Source organism: Protopterus annectens, chromosome 1.part1 (genome assembly GCF_019279795.1).
Source record: "Protopterus annectens isolate FY-2018-M chromosome 1.part1, PAN1.0, whole genome shotgun sequence".
Classification (NCBI taxonomy): domain Eukaryota; kingdom Metazoa; phylum Chordata; order Ceratodontiformes; family Protopteridae; genus Protopterus; species Protopterus annectens.
Genome location: NC_056726.1, coordinates 451,716,202 through 451,739,459, shown reverse-complemented (window position 1 = coordinate 451,739,459; position 23,258 = coordinate 451,716,202). Strand labels below are relative to the sequence as shown.

The 23,258-nt window shown below is 38.5% G+C and overlaps 1 protein-coding gene across 3 annotated transcripts in view; it reads left to right on the top strand.

Annotated features, from left to right (window-relative positions):
* The window catches only part of TBCE (tubulin folding cofactor E), a 1,152,174-nt gene that overhangs the window by 94,358 nt on the left and 1,034,558 nt on the right, over positions 1-23,258 (top strand). For all 3 annotated transcript variants that reach the window (XM_044075916.1, XM_044075896.1, XM_044075906.1), the window contains exon 3: positions 21,906-21,990. In XM_044075916.1, the coding sequence (XP_043931851.1) occupies positions 21,906-21,990 (85 nt within the window). The remainder of the gene's footprint in view (positions 1-21,905; positions 21,991-23,258) is intronic.

Below are 23,258 nucleotides of genomic sequence, written 5' to 3'. Positions count from 1 at the left end.
AAAAAAAAAACTCCTAAAAGACTTCCTCGGTAATAATTTGCTCTGCTCATGTACCAGTCCCGGCTAAAAAAAAACTTTCCTTTGTCCACCAACACAAGCTACTCTCCTCTCAGCCCATATTCACCATATGCATTTTTAACTTTTGTACTTATTACTTCATCTCTTATCCTCTCCCCTATTCTCCACAATTATCCTTCTAACTTCTCTTCTTTACTAGACTCCTTCTAGTATATACTAACTCCCTCTGTCCCCTCACCTATTTACCTAAAATTCATCCATCTTTCTCCCTGTCTCCTGATATTCTTTCTCCCTCCTCCACTCTCCTCTGTCCCCTAACCTATTGACCTCAAATTCATCCATCTTCCTCCCTCTCTCCTGAAATTTTCTCCCTTCTCCCCTCTTTATTCACTCGCTCCTCCTTCCCCTTCTCTACTTTTCTGTCAACCTCCCTATATCCACAGTTCTCTAGTTATGTGTTCAACTTTCAAGTCATGCCTCCCCCTAACTGCAGTCTGTATATTTACTTACAATTCTGTAGACTGAGTTAAGGATTCTCTTCTTATATGATGTTTATGTACAACATGTAATATTCTGTAATAGATCTAATTTCTGTGAGTCATTGTTCATTTATCATGTGTATATTTTGTGTCTCTTAATTTTTTTTTTTAATTTTGTAATTTTTTTCTGGAGCTTTACTTCCCAGGGCTGCTCTGAAAATAGCCTCTCACTCAGTCGGGTTATCCCGGTAAACAAAAGTAAATAAATAAGTTCACAACAAAAAGAGAGATGAAAAAAATAAATGTCTGTAAAGCAAAGAGGACACATACTAAAAAGGACACTGTTTTATTATGTAACACACAGATTACAGGGAGTGATAAAATTTTTCTAGCAGAAAAACTTCAGTCTGCAGACAATTTTCCAAAAGAGAAGTTAGAAAAAAGAGGCAAGGGATGGGTGAAAAGGAAGAAATCAAAATTGAGCATGGAAGGACTGAAGAACATTACTGTAAGAAAAAAGAGGAAAAAGATATTGATAACATGGCTCAAGCTGTGGATGTACAAATCAAGCTACCTGGATGAGAACTGTATGCTTCCAAATGTAATAAGCAATGAAAACTTTGGGGTCATTATGACTAATGGTGATGAAGATCATTCCTTTGTAACAATTACTAGAGCAGATATTACTGAAGTAGAAGTTGAAGATTTTTCAGATCTGGTCAGAAAATGTATTCTTGTAATTGGAGATTCAATTATTAGAGGAACTTACATTTACATTTGCAGAGATGATAATGAACATTGAACAGTGTTATGCTTGCCAGAAGCAAAAATAGAGAATGTGAGACAGGCCTTAGAACACTTTAAAGTAAGGAAGTATGGATCTGATTGTATTCATGTCTGTACAAATGATCTCATCCCCAAGGACTCTATAACTGTTTGTAGGGAACTTAAAGCCCTGTTAGATTGCATAGCTTGTAGAGGTGTTAGGATGTATTTTTCACAAATTACATATAGAAAGGAGAATCATGTTAACATGAATAAAAATATTTTGGGGGTGAGTACCTATATGAAAAAAAATGTCCTGTTTTAAACAATAGAAATGTGTACAGCATCCGAGCCTTGTTTTTGGCACACGTGTTTTCAGACAGGATGGCATGCACTTGTCAAGATCGGGGAAGAGAAATTTTGCAGCAGATGTTTTGCAATAGTTGGCAAACAAAAGGCAGGATTTTTGCCAGGCTGAAAATTTAACAGCTCACAGATAGCACCATTTGATGCATCTCTAATGGTTATTAGTGCTAGGAGCAATAATAATAAAGTTGTTTACTGGAAAATTTGCTACATTCCCTCAAAATTGATGTTACTGTTTTGAAACATGGTTAAAGGACAATAACTGGAAACCAGTTCTTTCAGGGTATAAATGTTTTTACTGTAACAGACATTCTAATAATAAATTAGGTGGAGATGTTATGATGGGGATTAACAGTTGTTATGATGCCTGTGATTATTGCATGTTCATTGATAACAATACTATATAATGTGCAACTGTGACAATAAAGACAACCCTGGAATGTATAGCGGTTGTTGGAGTGTACAGACCACCAAAGTCAAGTGCTGATGACCTAGAGGACTTCATACATTTCTTACTTGAAACACAGGAGAGAAGAGTAATATTGGCCAGAGACTTAAATTTACCAGAAACAGGCTGGAATAATATTGATTCAACAACAATAGTAAGGAAATTATTCACAATGTATGTTCAGGAACAACAATTGCTTCAGATTGTAAGAAAAAAACTACCAGGGAACAAAACATACTAGACATTGTTTGCTCTCCTAAAGAAGTTATTGTTACTTCAAGTCAAGTTTTACCACTGTTTGATGTGCAGTGATTGTGGTGTTATTAAAGTTAATTTGTTGCTAGATACTTCTGCCAAACTGAAATCAAAACCAATGTACAGATTAGTAACAGATTTTAAGAAAGCAAAGCAGTCACTTTGTAAGACTGCTTGGAGTAATGTGTTCACTGGAAAAACTGCAGGAGGAATGTGGAATGTTTTGCAAGAGAAAATGTTTGACATCATGATCTAGGCACACAACGTCAGGATATATTTGTGTAAGAAAAAGATACTTGATTAAGATGAGAAAAAATATAAGAAATGGAAAAGAGGTCAAACTACAACTTTGACAAAATAAACAAGCTGGACAAAGAAAGTAAGCATAGTGTTTGACAAAATATAGAAAATTTTGAAGAAAAGATATTGTGCATAATAGGAAACCATTTTATACCTGCTTAAGATGTGGAAAGAGTAAAGACATACAAATTGATAAAGCTGTGTGTAGATTCTAGAATTTATTCTCAGACAGAACATATTATAGATATTTTTACAAACTAGTAATCGACAACAAGGAGGTAACTACCCACCAGTACCAGAAACCAAATCACAAAACCAGGGCACAAACAGCAGAGGTCCAAATAATTGAAACTGTGGATCAGACGTAGACTATAAACATAAGCGCGCTCCAAAAGTCAAGCGTTTTCATCACAAAGACTTCATCAGATGTTATGCTTTCCACTGTCAAGCCTTCCTTTTAAATATACCAACCCCTCCTTAATTAATGTTTAATAACCAATTAAGTATTTAAAGAAACAGAATAAAATAAGAAAGCATCTGTAAAACCTTCAAACAGGTATAAGCGACAGAAAGAAATGTTAAACATAACACCAAAAAACATTACAAAATTGTACATGAAAAAACGTCTATAAAAACATGTATAAAGGACAGGTGTATTAAAATACACTAGGTAGCTGAAAAAATACTGGATAGCTAAAAAAATGACAAGACAAGCTAATATAACCTTGACTGCCATCTAACCAAAAAATGAATGCCAAAAAATCTTTACAACTTAGCAGCTCTCATCCTGAGAACTGGTACAGTGGAAATGTGTTCATTCAACCCAGGGGTTCTGTTGGACAGTAAAGTTCCCTAACCTCAATCTGATTTTCCCATGCTCCCCCCTAGGGTCCTGTTCTACTTTCTCCAAGACAAAAAAACTCCAACTAGCATTCTGACAAGTAAGCGAATGTTTATAAAGGGCATTCTTAATGTCCTGCTTCCTAATCTCATTGAGGTGTTCTTATATTCTCCTTTTGAACTTGCAAATAGTTTTACCTACATAAAATGCCCAGCAAACTTTGCAGGTAGCGAGGTAAATTACTCCCACAGTATCACAATTGGAAAATGTAGTAGCCTCAATGGTTCTGTCTCTACTTGAAATGTTAACAGAGTCCTGGTTGATAATATAGGAGCACTGGGAACAAGTCCCACATTTGAAAGTACTAGTTCTTTTCATGCTGACCCGAACTTTTTTGTTCTCTAGTATGTCTTTTAAATTACTACCTTTCCTGTAGGTGAACTGAAGTGGTGTTTTAAAAATAACTTCTAAATCAGAGTAACGCTCAAATTTCTGCCAGTTTCTAAAAATTATGTCCCTAATAGTACTAGCATCAGAACTGTAGTTCATAACAAAATTCCCCCTTTGACCCATAAGGTCATCAGTAGCAACCTGTGTATGGTTAGTATTTGGGATATCCTCACTGGCCTTCCCTAAAATAGGTCCAGATTTATTGGACCTACAGTGTAGCATTTCTTTCATCACATCATCTATTAAATCAGGGGGGTATTTTCTTGCTAGGAACATTTCTCTTAGTTTGTAACTTTCTATCTCACAATCCGTATTGTCAGAGGTCATCCTGGAACAATGTATAAACTGGCCGTTTGGAATACTCCTTTTTTGTCTAAGGATGTGAGCTAGAAAAGTAAAGGTAGGAGTTTGAGAAAGTGTCCTTACTGTGTATGATGGATTTAAATTTCCTCTCCCCTTCAATCTTTTGTATGGTCACATCCAAATAGTGCATTTCCTTGTAGGAAATGCAATGAGTAAATTTCAAAAAATTCTGTGGTCTGGTTGAGATAACAAATAAATTCATTCAACTTGCTCTCCGTTCCCATCCAGAAAATACAAATGTCATCCAGGTAACGCCTGTAATATTTCCAAAATCTGTCATACTCTGAGGAAAATACAAATTTGTCTTCCCACACTGACAAAACAATGTTGGCATAGGTGGGGGCGCAACACACCCCCATGGCCACTCCCTGTGTCCGCTTATAAAACTCACCCTCAAAAAAGAGGAAATTATAGTTTAATACTAAATCCATCAAGACAATACAAACCAAAGTATTGTGTGAATCAACATGATGATTCAAGGCTTCCTCAAACCACTCCATTCCTAATCGGTGGGGTATGATGTTGAACAAGTCTTGTATGTCCAAGGTTACAAATATGAGGGAGTCATCATACAGATCATCTGTTACACTCCTCAGAAAGTCCCAATAATCCTTAATTTATCCCCCCATGTTGGTCCAAATGTTTATCAACTTAAGGTCCAAAAATGTGGCCAAAGGGTAAGTTTTAGAACCCGTAGTGGCCACAATCGGCCTAAGAGGGGGGTTATTAAGATCCTTGTGGACTTTAGGGATCCCAAAAATGAAGGGTATTTTCGGTCTGTCCATGAACAAGTATCCATAAGTGTCCTGATTTATCAGATTCTCATCCAACATTTCTTTTAAAATGAAATTTATTTTTCTATAAACTAAATTTATTTAATTCCTGGAAACTTGTGTGTACGATTACTGTCGTTCAATATGTCCAACATCTTGTCAGAGTACACTATACTGTCCATGAACACTACCCCTCCCCCTTTGTCAGGTTGCATAATTCTAACATGCTTGTTGTCCCTGATTTCTTTCAACAATTCATTTTCCTCTTTGGTTAAATTGAAGTGTACTCTTTTGTTGTTTAAACACTCCTTTATTTCAACTTCCAGTTGGTTCTCAAAATTCTTGAGTTGGGGGTGTAAAGGGGGGGGGGGTTGATAATACTTTTCTTTTTAATATCACTGGAGGGGTGAACTGGGCCATGATTTCAAAATGTTTCTTCCTCAAAACCATCTTGAGGTCAATCAGAATGCTGGAAATTTGACTTCTACAACTGGGTAGAAATTTAAACCCTTTGATAAATAGATCAAAGTGCTTATCTGTAACTTCTAACTTACTGTAGTTAAAAATACTAAAGTCCTTCCAAGTGTACCTACATCCTTCCAATTGTATACATTCTATGGATGTATTAAATCTGTTGGTTTCACAAATGTCCCCCCTGTTTAATACCTCTTATGATTTGGGACTCCCCCTTGGTAATATTGTACAGGTGTCTTTTGCCTTAACCTCTTGGATCTCTTTAATTCTGGGTACCCTAAAGGGTCATATGGGTGCGGTGTATAAAATTCTTCCTCATATCTGTTGTTGTGTATGGTTGAATGGGAGTTAAGTGGGTTAGAAGTTACAAATAACTGACAAAACTGGCGGGGTAGTGTTCATGGACAGTATAGTGTACTCTGGCAAGATGTTGGACATCTTGAACGACAGTAATAGGTACACACAAGTTTCCAGGAACTAAATAAATTTAGCTTATAGAAAAATAGATTTCATTTTAAAAGAAATGTTGGACGAGAATCTGATAAATCAGGACACTTGGGGATACTTGTTCATGGACAGACCGAAAATACCCTCCATGTTTGGGATCCCTGAAGTCCACAAGGATCCTAATAATCCCCCTCTTAGGCCGATTGTGGCTGCTACAGATTCTAAAACTTACCCTTTGGCCAAATTTTTGGACCTTAAGTTGAAAAACATTTGGACCAACATTGGGAGGGATACTTAAGGATTCTTGGGACTTTTTGAGGAGTGTAACAGATGATCTGTATGATGACTCACTCATATTTGTAACCTTGGACATACAAGACTTGTTCAACGTTATACTCCACCGATTAGGAATGGAGTGGTTTAAGGAAGCCTTGAATCATCATGGAGATTTACACAATACTTTGGTTTGTACTGACTTGATGGATTTGGTATTAAAGTATAATTTCGTCTTTTTTGAGGGTGAGTTTTATAAGCAGACACAGGGAGTAGCCATGGGGGCATGTTGCACCCCCACCTATGCCAACATTGTTTTGTCAGTGTGGGAAATTTGTATTTTCCTCAGAGTATGCCAGATTTTGGAAATATTACAGGCGTTACCTGGGTGACATTTATATTTTCTGGATAGGAAAGGAGGGCAAGTTGAATGAATTTATTTGTTCTCAACCAGACCACAGAATTTTTGAAATTTACTCATTGCATTTCCTACAAGGAAATGCACTATTTGGATGTGATCATACAAAAGGTTGAAGGGGAGAAGAAATTTAAAGCCACCATACACCATAAGGACAATTTCTCTAACTCCTACCTTTAATTTTCTAGCTCACATCCTTATAGACAAAAAGGAGTATGCCAAAGGGCCAGTTTATACGTTGTTCCAGGATGACCTCTGACAATACGGATTTTGAGATAGTGTTACAAACTAAGAGAAATGTTCCTAGCAAGAAAATACCCCCCTGATTTAATAGATGATGTGATGAAAGAAGTGCAACACTGTAGGTCCAATAAATTTGGACCTATTTTAGGGAAGGCCAGTGAGGATATCCCAAATACTAACCATACACAGGTTGCTACTGATGACCTTATGGGTCAAAGGGGGAATTTTGTTATGAACTACAGTTCTGATGCTAGTACTATTAGGGACATAATTTTTAGAAACTGGTAGAAATTTGAGTGTTACTCTGATTTAGAAGTTATTTTTAAAACACCACTTTAGTTCACCTACAGGAAAGGTAGGAATTCAAGACATACTAGAGAACAAAAAAGTTCAGGTCAGCATGAAAAGAACTGGTACTTTCAAATGTGGGACTTGTTCGCAGTGCTCCTATATTATCAACCAGGACTCTGTTAACATTTCAAGTAGAAACAAAACCATTGAGGCTACTACATTTTCCAATTGTGATACTGTGGGAAAAATTTACCTCGCTACCTGCAAAGTTTGCGGGACATTTTATGTAGGTAAAACTATTCGCAAGCTCAAAAGGAGAATATACGAACACCTCAATGAGATTAGGAAGCAGGACATTAAGAATGCCCTTTATAAACATTCTCTTACTTGTCAGAATGCTAGTTGGGAGTTGTTTTGTCTTGGAGAAAGTAGAACAGGACCCCAGGGGGGAGCATGGGAAAATCAGAATGAGGTTAGGGAACTTTACTGGCAGTTGGTTTTGGAGGCTAACAGAACCCCTGGGTTGACCGAACACATTTCCATTGTACCAGTTCTCAGGATGAGAGCTGCTTAGTTGTAAAGATTTTTTAGCATTCATTTTTTGGTTAGATGGCAGTCAAGGTTATATTAGCTTGTCTTGTCATTTTTTTTTTTTTAGCTATCCAGCATTTTTTTCAGCTACCTAGTGTATTTTAATACACCCGTCCTTTATACATGTTTTTATAGACATTTTTTCATGTACAATGTTTGTAATGTTTTTTTGGTTTTATTTATGTTTAACATTTTTTTACTGTCACATATACCTGTTTGAAGGTTTTACGCATGCGTTATTATTTTACTCTGTTTCATTAAATACTTAATCGGTTAATAAACATTAATTAGGGAGGGGTTGGTATATTTAAAAGGAAGGCTTGACAGTGGAAAGCATAACATCTGATGAAGTCTTTGTGATGAAAGCACTCCACAGTCTCGATTATTTGGACCTCTGCTATTTGTGCCCTGGTTTTGTGATTTGTATTAGGTTGGCTCCACAAAGGGAGTGCTAAATTGTCCTATGACATCCAGGTAACTTCAGATACTAAAATCAGATTAGATAATGTTGAAAAAGAGTTATGCAAACTGAATCCAAACAAATCACAGGGAGGAGATGGAATTAATAGTAATGACCTGAGAACACTTCAAGATTGGAGACATTTGCTTATTAATCTTTCACAGAAAGGGGAATAGGACAAATCCAGTGTTATACGAACCCTTAAGTCTACTTTCAAGTTGTTGAAAAATAATGGATAAGGTAGTATTGGATAAATTATTGTCATAACCGGAAAGGCTGGTATTTGAATCCATATATCAGCATGCATATGTTAAAAAGAGATATATTATTACCTGTAACATGATGTTCTCTAACAATATAGTGGCTATGAATGAAAATCTATGCTGAGATGTAATTTATATATATATATATATATATATATATATATTTAACTTCAGTATTTAATAGGTTCATACATGAAACACTGATCAATAAATTAGAACAACTAGGTATCAATGTACTCTTGATAAGATGGACAGCTGCATGGCTTACAAGTAGGACATGGCAAGTATCATACAGCAACTGGACAGCTGAAATTCTTGGTTACAGGCGGGGTATCCCAAAGGTCTCTGTCCTAGACCCATACTTGTTTAGACTGTATATTTCAGATTTACCTTTTTCATCTGAGGTGTTCTACAGTCTATATGCAGATGGCTTGAAACTGGCTAAACTGATTAAATGTAATACAGAGCATGTGTGCAAAAGAAATTGACTAAATTTACTATTTGTTCATAGGAGAATAATATGCTGGTAAATACATTAAAAAAGTTGCCATAATAGTTAGTTTTTCACCTCCCATGCATGGGGTACAAGATTTGAACCTGACCTCCAACCAGTACCTGTTTGGAATTTGCATGTTCTACCTGTGTCTTTGTGGGGTTCCTCCCACTTCTGAAAAACATGCTGAGTGTTTCCATCTCAAACTCACCACTGAATGGAGCTGTGGGCAGTGGCACAGACTCTGTCTGATGCCCTTTAGGGGGAAGAGTTGTATAGACCAACCACTTTAAGCATCTGCTGTGGTGTGCAGTATCCTCCAGACAGAGCATGGATCACAGACCATGTGCCATGGCAGGGCTAGGCTCTAGGTGATTTGGTCATGTTGACTAAGTCCAAGAAACATTGGCAGAATTAGTTCAGGTTATGTACAAGGGCCCAATGACTCAAGTACAAACAGTATTCTGTCTTACAGAGGGGTTCTCTGTGGGAATGGGTGTAAAACAAGGTTCAGCTCTAAGCCCACCACTGTTCATACTGGTGATGGACTATAGATATAACAGGCATGTGGGATGAAACTAAGTATATATAAGGCAGTGGTAATGGCAGCAAATTGGGGAAATCAGAAGCTGAGAATTGAGATAGAAGGGAAAATAGTGGAGCAGTTTAATAGCTTCAAGTATCTGGGAGGGGGATGGTTGAGGAGAAGGGAAGTCTGAATTAAAGGTCAAAGCTAGAATGAGAGGGGCTGCAGCCAAATGGCATAGTGTGTCAGGTGTAGTATAGGACAGAAGAATGCCAAAGAAGCTGAAAAGTAAGGTGTACAAGACAGTGGTGCGACTAGTCCTACTGTATGGTACAGAAACCTGGGCAGTAAAGACAGAGCAGATGAGAAGGCTAGAGAAGATGGAAATGAAATGCCTAAGAAGGGTGGTAGGATGCACAATGTGAGACAGGTGAAGAAATGAGGACATAATTGCTCCCACTACAGAAAATATCAGAGAGACTAGATTACAGTGGTTCAGGCACATGTGCAGAAAAACAGAAGACAATCTGGTGAAGAAGATGTGAGAAAAACAGGAAGAAGGTAATAGGAAATGAAGGCATCTAGCAAAGAGGTAGATGGATTGTATAAGAGAAGATCTGCGACTGGCATGAGTGTCGAAGAAGGCAGGAGTGTGGCAGTCAGTCAAGAGAGATGGCGACAGTTAACATGACGCCCTAACCCAATGTAGAAATTGAGGAACAAGGGGTTTGATGATGGAATATGTAAATTAAGCATATGGGATTTGGGAGACATACATTGAAAAGTGGATATTTAATACAGCACGCAGTGATTGAAACTGCAGATTCATTTAAGGACCTGGGTATATGAGTAGATCCAGCTATGAGTTTTTCTAATCACATCAACTGATAAGTATTGAACTATAGATTGTATAAAAAAAGATTTATAAAGTCTAGGAAATTAGAAATGATGAAATCATTCTTGATAGTTATTGAACTATAGGTTGTGTAAAAAAAGATTTATAAAGTCTAGGAAATTAGAAATGATGAAGTCATTCTTGAAGTGTTCTCAGACCCAAACTTGAGTATGGAATAACATGGAAACCTTATAAGAAAACAAGCATGAGTAAACTGGAAAGAGTTAGGAAATATACCAAGGGCATCCATGGATGTGAACATTTAAGTTATTATAAAAAACTATTTGAATTTGTACAGTGTTTCATATAGATATTTAAGAGGAGACCAAATTCTGGTATGTAGTGCATTTAGGGATAGCTGCATCTGGGAATGTTTGGGGTTATCAAAAAGTAATAGAAAATCATCAGACAACCTATGTAGAAGATTCTGTCAGCTGATACATGGAATAGACTACTAAATTACATTAAAGCAAACACTAGATTAGATATTTAAGAACAGCCTGGACACTTCTGGGAACAACTGTTTTGGTGTGTTGGCAGTCTAGAAGGGTATTAATGCCAGTGCTTGAAATATTTGTATGTATGTATATATGTATATTAACCAGGATGAATGAGGTGTTTTTATGGTTACAAGTAGATGTTCTCCCTGAAGTGAGGAGCTATTCTGTTGTGTTACAAATGGATATTCCTCATTCATCTCTCATCCTTCCTGTACTGCCATGGCTGAAGGATGTGTTGAATGCTGCTTGTAGTCATCCTGATACCCAGCTGTCACCCCCTAAAAAAGCAGATAAATATATAAAGTTCCTCAGACTAATACCTATCTTTTCTGTCACCTTGGATCAGATCCAGCAGCCTTATGCACTGCTTTGCCTGCTGGCGATAGGTTGATCCTGGACACTAACCCTCATCCTGGTGACAAGAAAGACAGGTCTTGGACTGCCTAGGTATGGGAATGTTTTTTTTTTCATTTTAGCTTTCAGAATTCACAGTTATAAGAGAAAGTTCTTTTCTGAGTCGAATACTTTCTACCTTGTCCCAGTTATGATTGTACAGCTACTGTGTCTCTGGCCACTACTACTGTTACAGAGTTGAGAAGATGTGCTTGTGTACCCAACCAAAAGTTTGCTGATCAGTAACGTTTGAAATTTTGAATTCTGCTTTAGACAAGCAGGTATTATTTTGCTCTTCTGCTACTCATGTTCTCAAATAATTTGATTAGAGAGGGAAATCAATTCAGGGAGTTTCTAAGGTTTTTCATGCCTCCAATACAAACATTTATTCTTTCACTAAAAAGCTGAATAAGTAAAAAACAGTCATATTCTGACAAACACAAAACTAAAAAGAAATGGCCAGAGAGAGAAATAATGAGAAAAAGGGTCCTTTCAGAAGAAGGGACATACATACTATACAGAATGACTGTGGCAGCATTCTTCCCTCCCTCAGCCATTATATTCACAAACCTGCCCTAGAAGCTGGTCCTCAACATCCCCTTTAGCTAAAATTGTCTTAGACTCTTGAGTGAGAAAAGCATTGCAGGAGGGTTATAGACTGCACTAGATTAAAAAAATGATTTCACTGGAATTCTCCCCCCACCCTACACTAAACCATACAGAATATTTCCTGAGGTTCTTCACTGTTTACACATCCAAGGAATCATAGAACCAGTGTCTGCAAGTCAAAGCGGCAAATGCTTCTATTCCAGAATGTTCCTGGTACCAAGAAAAGTGGCATTTAGGAGACCAGTACTGTATCTTTCATTGCTAAATCTGTATGTGAAAGTACCAAAATTCAAAATGTTGACCTTACAGAATGTTACCACTCATTCCTCTCTTAAGTTACATAACACTGGACTTAAAAGATGCTTATTATCACATTCCTATAGCTACAAATTCAGAAAATTTTAAATATTTGTTTTTGGGTCACATATCAGATCTCTATATTGCTCTTTGGATTATATACAGCTCCAAAGGTATTCACAAAATGTCTAGCCTCAGTAATAACTCATTGTAGACTGCATGGCATTCCAATTTTCCCTATTTAGATGACTTGTTTATCTTTGCAGAGTCTTTATCCAGCTATCAAGAGTCATTAACCTATGTTATACCTCTTGACCAATCTGGGCTTTCCGGAAAAGTGTCTCAAAATCCTCCTTGACCATGTCTGTCACGATTGTGTTTCCTCAACTGCCTTCTGGTATCTCTCTTCAAAAGAACTTTCTTATGCAAGAGAAAGGTGGATTTTTTATCTGGAATGTTTCTTGAGCTTCTCCAATTAGTCTTGGATTTCTGCAAGAGAATTTCTCAGGATCCTAGGGTTCATGGCTTCTGTGTTTCATCTTGATTCCCCTATCAAAGTTACACATGAGAAAGATGCAATGATTTCTTAAACAAAAAAAAAAAAAAAAAAAAAAAAAACAAATGGACCCATCCTTCATTTACATTCTCTGGAACATCAAATTCTGATTTGGGCTTTATAAAAAATGAACTGCTTTGATAGAGACAATAAATTCAGTAAACCCAGGTCTGCCTTACTGTTCCCAAATTCCAAACCAATCTCTCACCACAGACATTTCAAATATTGCTTGGGGAGCTGTTTCCATGGGACTAAAGATGCATAGCCTGTGGAGTCTTTCAGACAGACCAAAGCACATCAGTATAAAGGAGACATTGGCTGTGATACATGCTTTAAATTGCTTCATCACTTATATTCACCAGGAACTCTAGAATATATTTCAGACAATGCCAGAATCATGTGGTACATAAGTAAGTAGGGAAGTACATGGTCGCACCCTTTGTGCAGGCTGGATATGATGGCTTAGGAGGTAGCTCTACAGCATTCCTTATTCCTCCAAGCATTATGTTCCATCAGAGCAAAACAGTGTCAGGCAAGCTGAGCAGAGTCAGGGCAGACCGTCATGAATAAAAATTGAACAATTAGTCTTCCAGGAACTGATCCATTTGTGGGGAACACATCAGATCTGTTTGTCTCCTTTCAAAACAGACAGCTAAATAAATTATGCACCAAGACTACTTGCAAGCAAGCCTAGAAAATGGGATACGTTTTTATTCCCTTGGATGGGAGTGTTCTTTTATAATTTCTCCTTTTCCACTGATATACAGGGTAAGTCTATAGATAAAGAATGACTCGCCAAAAATCATTGTGGTTACTCCATTTTAGCCTAGGCAACATTGGTTCTCCGTTCTTATGGAATTGGGCAATCGCAACTGCCATGAGGTTCCTCACATATTGGATGTACTCATACAAGACAGTTGGAGTTTGATACTCCCCAGTCTTAATCAACAGATTAGATCTACTCACACAAGACAGTTGGAGTTTGATACTTCCATTCACAGTCAACTTCATCTGATTGCCTAGATAATTCTGTTATACCTTTTCGGCACTTATTTCATGAGGATGTGCAGCGGTTAGTAAAGTAGGCAAGAAAACTGGTTACTAGAAAATCCTGTATTGGTAAGTGGAAACAATTTTCTAGTTGGTGCCTAGCCAATAACCAGTGACCCATCAGGGATTTTATACCACTAGTGCTCAAATAGGTGTGATTTGTTTTCCTTTGGCCTTTTCAATGCCTCTATAAAGGTTCATGTTGTGACCCTTTCAGTATGTCTGCCCATGAATCCTCTTTCTCCTCTCTTTTCAGTAAAACTGTTTCTTAAAGGAGTTTAACACCTAAGACCCCCCCCCCCTTTACAAACAAGTAGCTCTTCCTGTAGATCTCAACTTTGTGCTGGAAGTGTTGACTGTGTCAGCTTTTGAACCTGCCCATCAAGCTGTTTAAGGTTCCTGACTTGGAAAAGTTTACTCACCATTACTCCAACATCAACAAGAAGACTTTCTGAGTTGCAAGCTGTCATGGTGGGTGAACCTTGCCTCATATTCCACAGGTCACAGTAATAGCAAATCCTTCTTTGTGTTCAAAGTGGTTTCAGAGTTTGAATAAAGGCATCAGACTCCCAGTTTTCTACTTGGAACCTAAAAAACAAGGACAAAGGATTCTGTATACTGGAGAGGCATAGACAGTGTGGGTACTAACCTTTAGAAAAGCTCATCAGCTATATTTTTTTTTTATCAAGTAACATAAATGGACATCCTGTGTCTAAACATAGGTGGTTCTCAGCTATTGCTTTTTGTATTTCCACCACATCAGATATATTCCAGCCAGTATCAGGGTACATTCTCCTAGAGCCTTGTCTTCTATGATAGCATACTGCAAAGAGGTGGACTCTAGAAACATTCTACAGGCAGCTACATGGTCCTCAGTACTAGCTTTTACAAAACCATTATACACTGGACCCCTTTTCTTGGTCTAGGGTGAACTTTGCTAGGACTGTTCTCCAGGGGCTCCTGAATCTGTATCCTTTTTCCTCCCAGGTTGGATAGACCATGGTAATCAACCCATATCGCCAAAAGTCTATTGCAACAGTGAGAATGATGGCTATAGTTTAATTGTGTAAGTTGGACTTGTACATAACAGTAGATGTTTCAGTTACTCACTGCAGCAATGGCCACACCCACTCTCTACCCCCTACTCTTGTATATAGTTGTAGCTAGGATATGAAATGAGGTTATTTGCATTTATACTTTCCTTCCTTGTTGTTTTTTTTTTTTTTTTTTTGTTCAGGATTGTTAGGTTTTGCATTCTCTTTCTCTGTATAGGCAAGAAAGCCCTGAAGAAATCTTCACTTTATGACAGCTGATTTTCCTCCTTGTAACTAGCCAATCAGCAGTCGAAGTGAAGGTATGGGGAGAGCCAGGGCTTCGTGAAGCTAGCCAGGTGGTGTTTTCTGTACAGAGAAACAACCCATGTAGCCTAAACACAACTGCAGCAGTGAGGAATTCAGGCATCTTGTTATGTATAAGTGTAACTTAAACTGTTACTTTTTCTGTCTGGAGGCAGACTCCATAGAGGAAAGAACCCGCCATTTCTTGGATATGCATGCTACCCCACTTTTTATGTATACAAGGTGCATAAGATTAAGAAGATGAAACAGTTTGTTTCTTTCTTCTTCTTCTTATGGTTTAATTTCTTCAAGTCTTTTGGTTTTTAATATCATGATAGGAATGGGCACCATTCCAAAGCCAGACTATGATTAAAGGTTCGTAGGTTCATAGATTAGTACTAGGCTAACTGCCCATGCGAGTCATTTTAAGCCTAGCCAATTATCCCTTGTGAGACTCAAACCCTGTACCTTGTGATTGTAAGGCAAACACCTTAGCCATTAGGCCACCCTCCCAAACTCAGGTCATGAGATCAGAACCCACAATGTGTAGTGAGTGGTTAAGCAAACCCTTTAGAAAGTGAACTGCTGACTGCAGTGTCTTTTGCTTTCAGGTGACTGACTTCCTACTTGAAAATATCACTGTCAAGGACTACTCCATTAGGAAAGTGGGTGCTTCCAATGCTTGCTTCAAAAATATCTCCATTGTATACACTTGTAGCACAGCTACTTGTTCATCTGCTTACATTTTCAATGGCTAGTATTGTACATATTTTGTTGATTAAAGACTTATCCTTACATATTTTTGCCTTTCAATTTTCCTATTGACCTCCCAGGGAGGCTTACATTTTTATTGTTTGGTCTTCTTGAAAGATGTGTACTGCAGAAGGCCTTCACATTTTGATGTACTCTATATTGACTGTCCAAGTCAGTTGCTCCATGAAAAGCCCTCTACAATGGGTGCTGTTTATCCTGACTTCCCTTTGTTTCTGGATTGCCTCTGCATCCAGCTTCTGTAGACAGATTTTTTGGCAAAATGCTAAAGTATATAATCTTAAATTTTGATTTTGTGTGTGTGTGTGTACTCTCACCCATGCTTGCATCTACTGTAATACAGTGGTATATTGGGTTGAAACCCACCCCCTAGAGCACCTACTTTGCCTCGTCCATTCACCAGTATTACACGTGCTTCACTCTGTCTTCCCACAAGATGGGTATCCCCATGCTCCCCTGATTGTAATTCCAAGCTCCTGAGACAGTAATTAGACTGGGTTCACGTGGGGTGTGACAGTACCATAAGAACAGACTGAGAGATGATCTTTCCTTTTGGGGTAGAGGTGAGAAGGTAAGCTGTGTTTGGAATCACAGGGCAGTTAAATGTTCACTGTCAAATCACTGATATGGCTTGTCCGTAGACAATGTATTTGTCGGAGAACAAAAAATGTTATATATGTTACTGTGGCCAATATTTTTTTTTTTCATTTTCTTCTCAATGAGGCATCAGGAGTGTACAGAATATGACTATATTATTTTGGGGAGCCACCTATAGACTTCTTTGACGTGGTCACCAAAGCCGTACATGAGGGTAAGGTGGTTCACACAGCCTATCTAGATCTCGCCAAGGCTTTCAACACCATCCCCCACTCAGGAATTATAGACAAACTCAATAAACTAGGTATAAATCCCTGTGTCACAAGATGGGTTGCCAAGTGGCTGACTGACAGAACCCACACTGTGAAAGTAGCAGACTCTAAATCCAACTTCAGACCAGTGACAAGTGGAGTACCACAGGGTTCAGTCCTAGGTCCTCTCCTGTTTGGTATCTACTTCTCTGAAGTACAGGCTAACATAGAAGGTCTTTGGCTAACAAAGTTCACAGATGACTGCAAACTAGGAGCCATAATCAAAACTCCTAGCGATGTGGACATCCTACAAAAGGGCCTCACTGAGACAGATGCCTGGTGTCAAAGCCATGGCCTCAAGCTCAATGCCAAAAAGTGCATTGTCATCCCTTTTGGTAAAAACTCTGTACCCATGAACTACTGCATAGGAGGTAGTCTACTTAACACTGAAAGTGTGATAAGAGACCTTGGGACACAGGTGGACAGTAGTCTCTCCTTTGATAATCACATCGCCACAGTAGTCAAGAAATCCTTCTACGTGGCACACCTCATTACAAAAGGTTTCTCATCCAGGAAAAAAGAGGTCATTGTTCCCCTCTACTCATCACTCATTAGACCCATTATAGAGTACAACGCCCCTTTTGGTATGTACCTCACAAGACATCTACAACAACTGGAAAGGCCACAGAAATACCTCACAAAGAGGATTACCGGCCTCAAACAGATGCCCTACGCAGACCGTCTCAAAAAAAAACTCTAGCTTTATTGCCTACTCAGAGGCGATCTCTGCATAACATACAAAGCTATGTCAAACCCAGAGCTGTTGGACATGCTCTACGTAAAGAAATCCCAATCCCTCCGAGCTACATGCTCTAGGGACCTAAACCTTGTCACCACAATAAACAGAACATGCTGGAGGGATAGATTCCTGTCCCAGAGACTTCCCATACTCTGGAACAAACTACCTATCTATATCAAACAAAGCTCCTCATTAGCACTCTTCAAGAAAAATCTTGATGATTGGATGGGAGATAGGAAATTCACCCCGGGGATCACTTCTGTGGCTCTGCTTGACAGGGGGCACAGGAAAATAATTTTTTTGGATGGCAAAAACCAGGGTACCGTTTGGCTAGGCTTATATAGGCCCTAGGGCCAATAGCCTAGTACCTACCTATGAACCTATGTGTGAAAGCTGAGTAGTTACATAATTACTGTTGAATGATCATTGATATGGCTTGTTGTAGAGGCAGTATGCATCTCTGTGTAGTTTGTTCATTCGGTTTGTTCATTCTGTTTATATAACTGGTAAAATCAACTTTGTGACAGAGAGTAAAAGGATACGTAGTATAATTATTTTCAAGGAATAGTGTATACATTATACTGGCATACCATTAAGTGTTTTTGTTTATTGTGTCTGAAGTCTGACATCAGGTGAAAGGCAATGTGATCTTGATGCTTTCACAGATAAAACTGGAGTGGAGTGGTATAACATGACTTGAGTGCAACTAGTACATAAGGACTGAACAAAAATATCAGCATTAAGCCTGTGCTTAAAGCCAGAAGAAATGGACAGACGTTTTACAAAGGCATTGTTTGTATGCATTTAAGTTACTAATGCATATTTGTCAAGGTGTCTTTGGCTGTTGATTTTAATTTTAGTGGATATATTTGTGTATGTTTTCTGTGCTGTTAATGCAGGTAATCTGAGATGATTTCTTCATATGATTGGTGGATGGTGTCATATTACTTTTGATTGAGTATTTAAAGACATTGATTTCCACTGTCCCATATTTAAATAAATGTTTTTATTAACTGTGTGATACAGGGTTTTAGATTAATTGATAAAAGTTTTTTTGTTTATGAGCTTTTTTTCATTTATGTTTTTCTGTTTGTCTTGCTTACATGAGCTTTTTGGTATAAGATAGAACAGACAGAGTAAAGTTGGTGGTTTATTTCTATATTTTCTTTTAACAACAGTCTTCTTCTTCTTCTTTCGGCTTTTCCCGGTTAGGGGTCGCCACAGCGGATCACCTGTCCGCTCATGATTGGCAGTGGAGTTTTACAGTGTCGAGTTGCCAGCCCGGCGCCTAACCTTCCACAGAAGGCATAAACACACGCACTCACACCTAGGGCCAATTTAGAGTGTCCAATCCACCTGCAGCATGTCTATGGGATGTGGGAGGAAACTGGAGCACCCGGCGGAAACCCACACGACCACAGGGAGGACATGCAGACTCCACACAGAAGGCACCCCAGCCGAGGATAGAACCGGAGAACCTCTTGCTGTGAGGTGACCGTGCTAGCCACTGCACCACCGTGGCCGCCCCTTTCTTTTAACAACAGTAATGTGAGTTATTGGTTTCTTAGACTATCTCTGGTAATAGTGTTTTTAATGACATTCTGATTTGTGTGCTGTTTGCTGCTAACAAGCCTTTTACAGTCCATTTAAGTCTAATTCCAGAAAGCAGCTACAGTGTAAGTTTTCATTCGGTATTCAAAGCTACGTACATGTTATCTTCCACATGATCTTAAGTGTCTGGTTTAGTTGCTTTCCTTAGTATAGGACCTGCAGTAACATTTGATAGACTTGGTATGGCATCCTCAGACAACTACAAATATTCCGTACTGTCCTTAATTTAGTAATCATTTAAAATGTTGTGATTTGGATTGCCGAATCCAGAAATGTTGTCACACAAATGATCAAAAATCCAGACACACACACACACACACACACACACACACACACACACACGCACTAAATCTAAGATTTCCATTTCTCAGAATATTCCCCTTTCTTTGAGGTATGTCAATTTTGGAGTTGGCAGGAATAAGTTTGAGGTGTGCTGTGAGGTTGCCACCTTTGCAAAAAAAAAAAAATACTTTTTAAAGGAGAAATGTGATGTTCAGTATTCACTCTGTTCCTGTAACAGCAACACTTCAGTGGTCAAAAGTTAGAGTAATTGCTGGTTTATGTTGTGTTGCAGTATAATTGATACCTGCTCTTCATATAAAAATGTCTCCAACAGCTAACTCTTTGGAAAATAACTTAACTTTAGCTGCATCTGTGCTTTGTAATACTTTACTAATGTCAGTGAGAGACACTGATGATGTAAAATTGTGAGCAGTGGCTTACTGTGAAAACTACAGAAGGAGAGCGTTTGCCTTATGTCATGCAGGCCAAGACAAACTCACTTCAGAAAAAAGTTAGATATGAATTGGAAAAAAAGGATAGTTGGACCTACATTATCTGTAGCATTAAAATGGAAATGAAGAAACTGAAAGGTAATGAAAGGTTTCTGGCAGTATAGTAGTTGCCCTTGAAATTTTCACTGTGCAAAACATCTTTGGAGCAAGCCTTTACAATTTTAATTTCTTTTGTTCATGAGGAAGGATTAATATATTGAAAATCTGAGGGCAAAAATATTGCAAGTCATAGATGTGATTGTATATTTAGTTTGGCATAAACAGCATTGCGTGTTTAGTTTGGCATAAATAGCCTTGTAATGGCTGCCTATTGAAATGTCGGCAGTCAAAATGCTGAGTGCCAACAAGTTGGGAAAAAAAAACAAAAACACAAGGCAATAGCAAATCTAGAAAAATTACCCCCCCCCCCCCGAACTTATACATGCCAACTCATAGATCACACTACCTCAGAGAAAAGGGAATATTCTGTGAAATGGCATCTCAGAGTTAGTCTGTGTAAGTCCGTTCTTTCCGCCATTCAGCCTCCACATTTTGGGATTTGCTGTAGCTAGTCCCAGCAATTCAAATGGTTGCTCCTGTAACAACACTATTTTTTTTAAGCTTCCTAATAGTCCAATGCTTATTCTGACAAGATATATTTTGAAGATTGTATTTTTTTTTATAAATTTCCCCATGTCAGCATGACCCATTGGTGCAGTAGCAAGGTATCCATCTGTGATACCAGTAACCCGAATTCGAGAATAGACTCAAGCTGTTGGAGGGGATCAGCCGAGGTTAGGGAGACTAGGAAAAGCCAGCCATGGGCTAACTCTCCTGTCCCAAAGGAGAGTTAGAGAAAGATCGCTGTCAGTGTGAACTCTGGTGTAAACCAGGAGATTCCCGCATCAGTTATCTAAAAAGAGCGGCACAACTTCCAGTGCTGAGTAGATAGATGAGCAAATTGAACGCATTTATGTAAGTGCACTTCAGTCATCCAGGTAGGGTAACTGACTGGCTCCACGTCATGGTGGGTCTTGGCACACAGCTGTCCACTTTTCCTGATGGATCTTGCTCCCTGTCTCTGAGAATTTCATTACAAAGCTATTGACTCCCTGAGAAGACCGGAGGTGCACCTGACAAAGGAACATGTCTAGGATTGTCTGGTAAAGGGCTATTGGGTCGTCTAATAAGGGTGGACAATGGAGAAGTGAGAAACTTTCAGCCAGAGCTGGAGTGGGTAGGGAATGGCATTAAAAATGTACCCATGTTGTCCATTTATCCCTACTGATTATGAGAGTTGAGTGGCACATCCCATATTTAATTATACTTCTTTCTTCTCCCCTATTCCCAATGGCTGATATCCAAGGACATTGAAAGAATAGTCATGCTCTCACTGTTTAGCTTACCTAATATATCTACTTTTAAGCACACTGGAATATGGCTCAGTGGTTGGGTGAGACCCTTGTTTGTCTGGAAAAGACAAGGCAGTCGCTGTTTATTACCCCCCCAAGCTGGTTCCCCAACACCAGGATCACTGATTGAATCCAGGTTGCAGATGTCACGGGCAGCAGCTATTTCCTTCTGTGTCATTCTTCTTTAGAGGTTTGCAGGTAGTTAATACACAGTGTTATATCTTGCTATAAAGCTAGTGTTTAACTGTTTCCTTGCTGTTTTTCATGAGTTGGGCTTATGAAAAGGAAATATTAAGAAATTTGAGCTAAAATATTTAAAATTGTTAAAGTTATGAAAAGTATTTTTAATTTCTTAAATGCATCTTCATTACCTTCTCGGTTATCAATACCATCAATACACCTCTTCGGAGTTCTGGTATCTACCGTGTTTCACTTACAAGCAATATTTTTTTATCTTTCCTGTCAAGATTGTGACAGTATTGATTAACCTTGTCAAATGTTTTTTTTTCTTTTGAAGGGCTGTGGCTTGGAGTAGAGTGGGACAATCCCGAAAGAGGCAAACACAGTGGTACATATGAAGGAGTCCAGTATTTTAAATGCAGGTAATAATCTTAAACTTATGTTCAGAACAATCCGTATCAAGGGGGCATTTTTTTAAATGTTCCAATGAAATTTACATATGACTAGCTTATTTTCTTGTAGGTATACAACCATACTACTGCTCTCTTTCATCGTTTTTTTTAAATTTTCTGTGCTGTAGGATAGAACCAGTGATACAAAGGTAGTGTGCTGCAGAGAGAAAAATCATGGTTCTGTAGGCTGCCATGTTCTTGCATTAGTGCAAGATTGAATGGTTTCTTAGGATTTTTCTGAAAGAGAAAGGTTCATATTTTTGGTGTTAAAGTATCACTTCTGGCTAGTAATGATGTGTAATCTGTATCATTGCAAAGATAAAGATGTCTCCAAGAAGGAGTTTTGTAACAATATTATAACAAAATGGCTCCCATTCACTGATTTCAGCAATTGTTCATCCTGATTTTAAATCAGTGGGAGGTTCCCCATCAAAAGATAATACCACGGTCATTATGTTGCAGTTGTGTGATCATTTGACATGCCCTCTGTAGGTGAAGTGTTACCATTGCTGTACTTTCTTCTTGGTGCTATATGGCTGTTAGGTGATCAACCAAAGGGAGGAGGGAAGTTTCTTTGCTTACCAGTGGGAGTGGGAAGCACTGAGCAGCCATTCTGTCCGATTTGGTGAAGTTTCAGCCAGAAACTAGTAGTCCATTGGTCGTTTTGGGCCAATTCCTAGCTCCTTTCAGCCCCCTGCTATAAAACACGCTAAACACGCGTTTTTCCAGCTTGTACAAACTCAGCACAGATCCTCGTGGTGGCCTGCAGAGTGATCCAAGCAGCAGAGAGCTAAAAGAGTGACTTTCTACCAGATATAAGTATTTTTTGTGGCTTTCCCACTGTTATTTAAGCTAGCGACTGCATTTCGCCTGTTTTACTGCTACTTTAAGTGATTTCTGCATTTTACACTGTTTATTGCACTTTAAGTTACTAATTGTTGCAAATTGTTTCTGTAGGCTACACACTAAAGTGCTAGCCGATTTACAGCATTTATAGCATTTACTGTCTGTTTTTTCCTTGTCTCTGTAATAAAACAAAAAAATCTCTTGTTTTCCTGCCTTACTGAACTAGAGTAGTCCAGTTTCAGAGTTGCTGATCCCTGGGCTTTGTTTTTAGTTCCTGTTACTGATTCATTGCCTTATTAGGGAGGAGGGAAGTTTCTTTGCTTACCAGTGGGAGTGGGAAGCACTGAGCAGCCTTTCTGTCCGATTTGGTGAAGTTTCAGCCAGAAACTAGT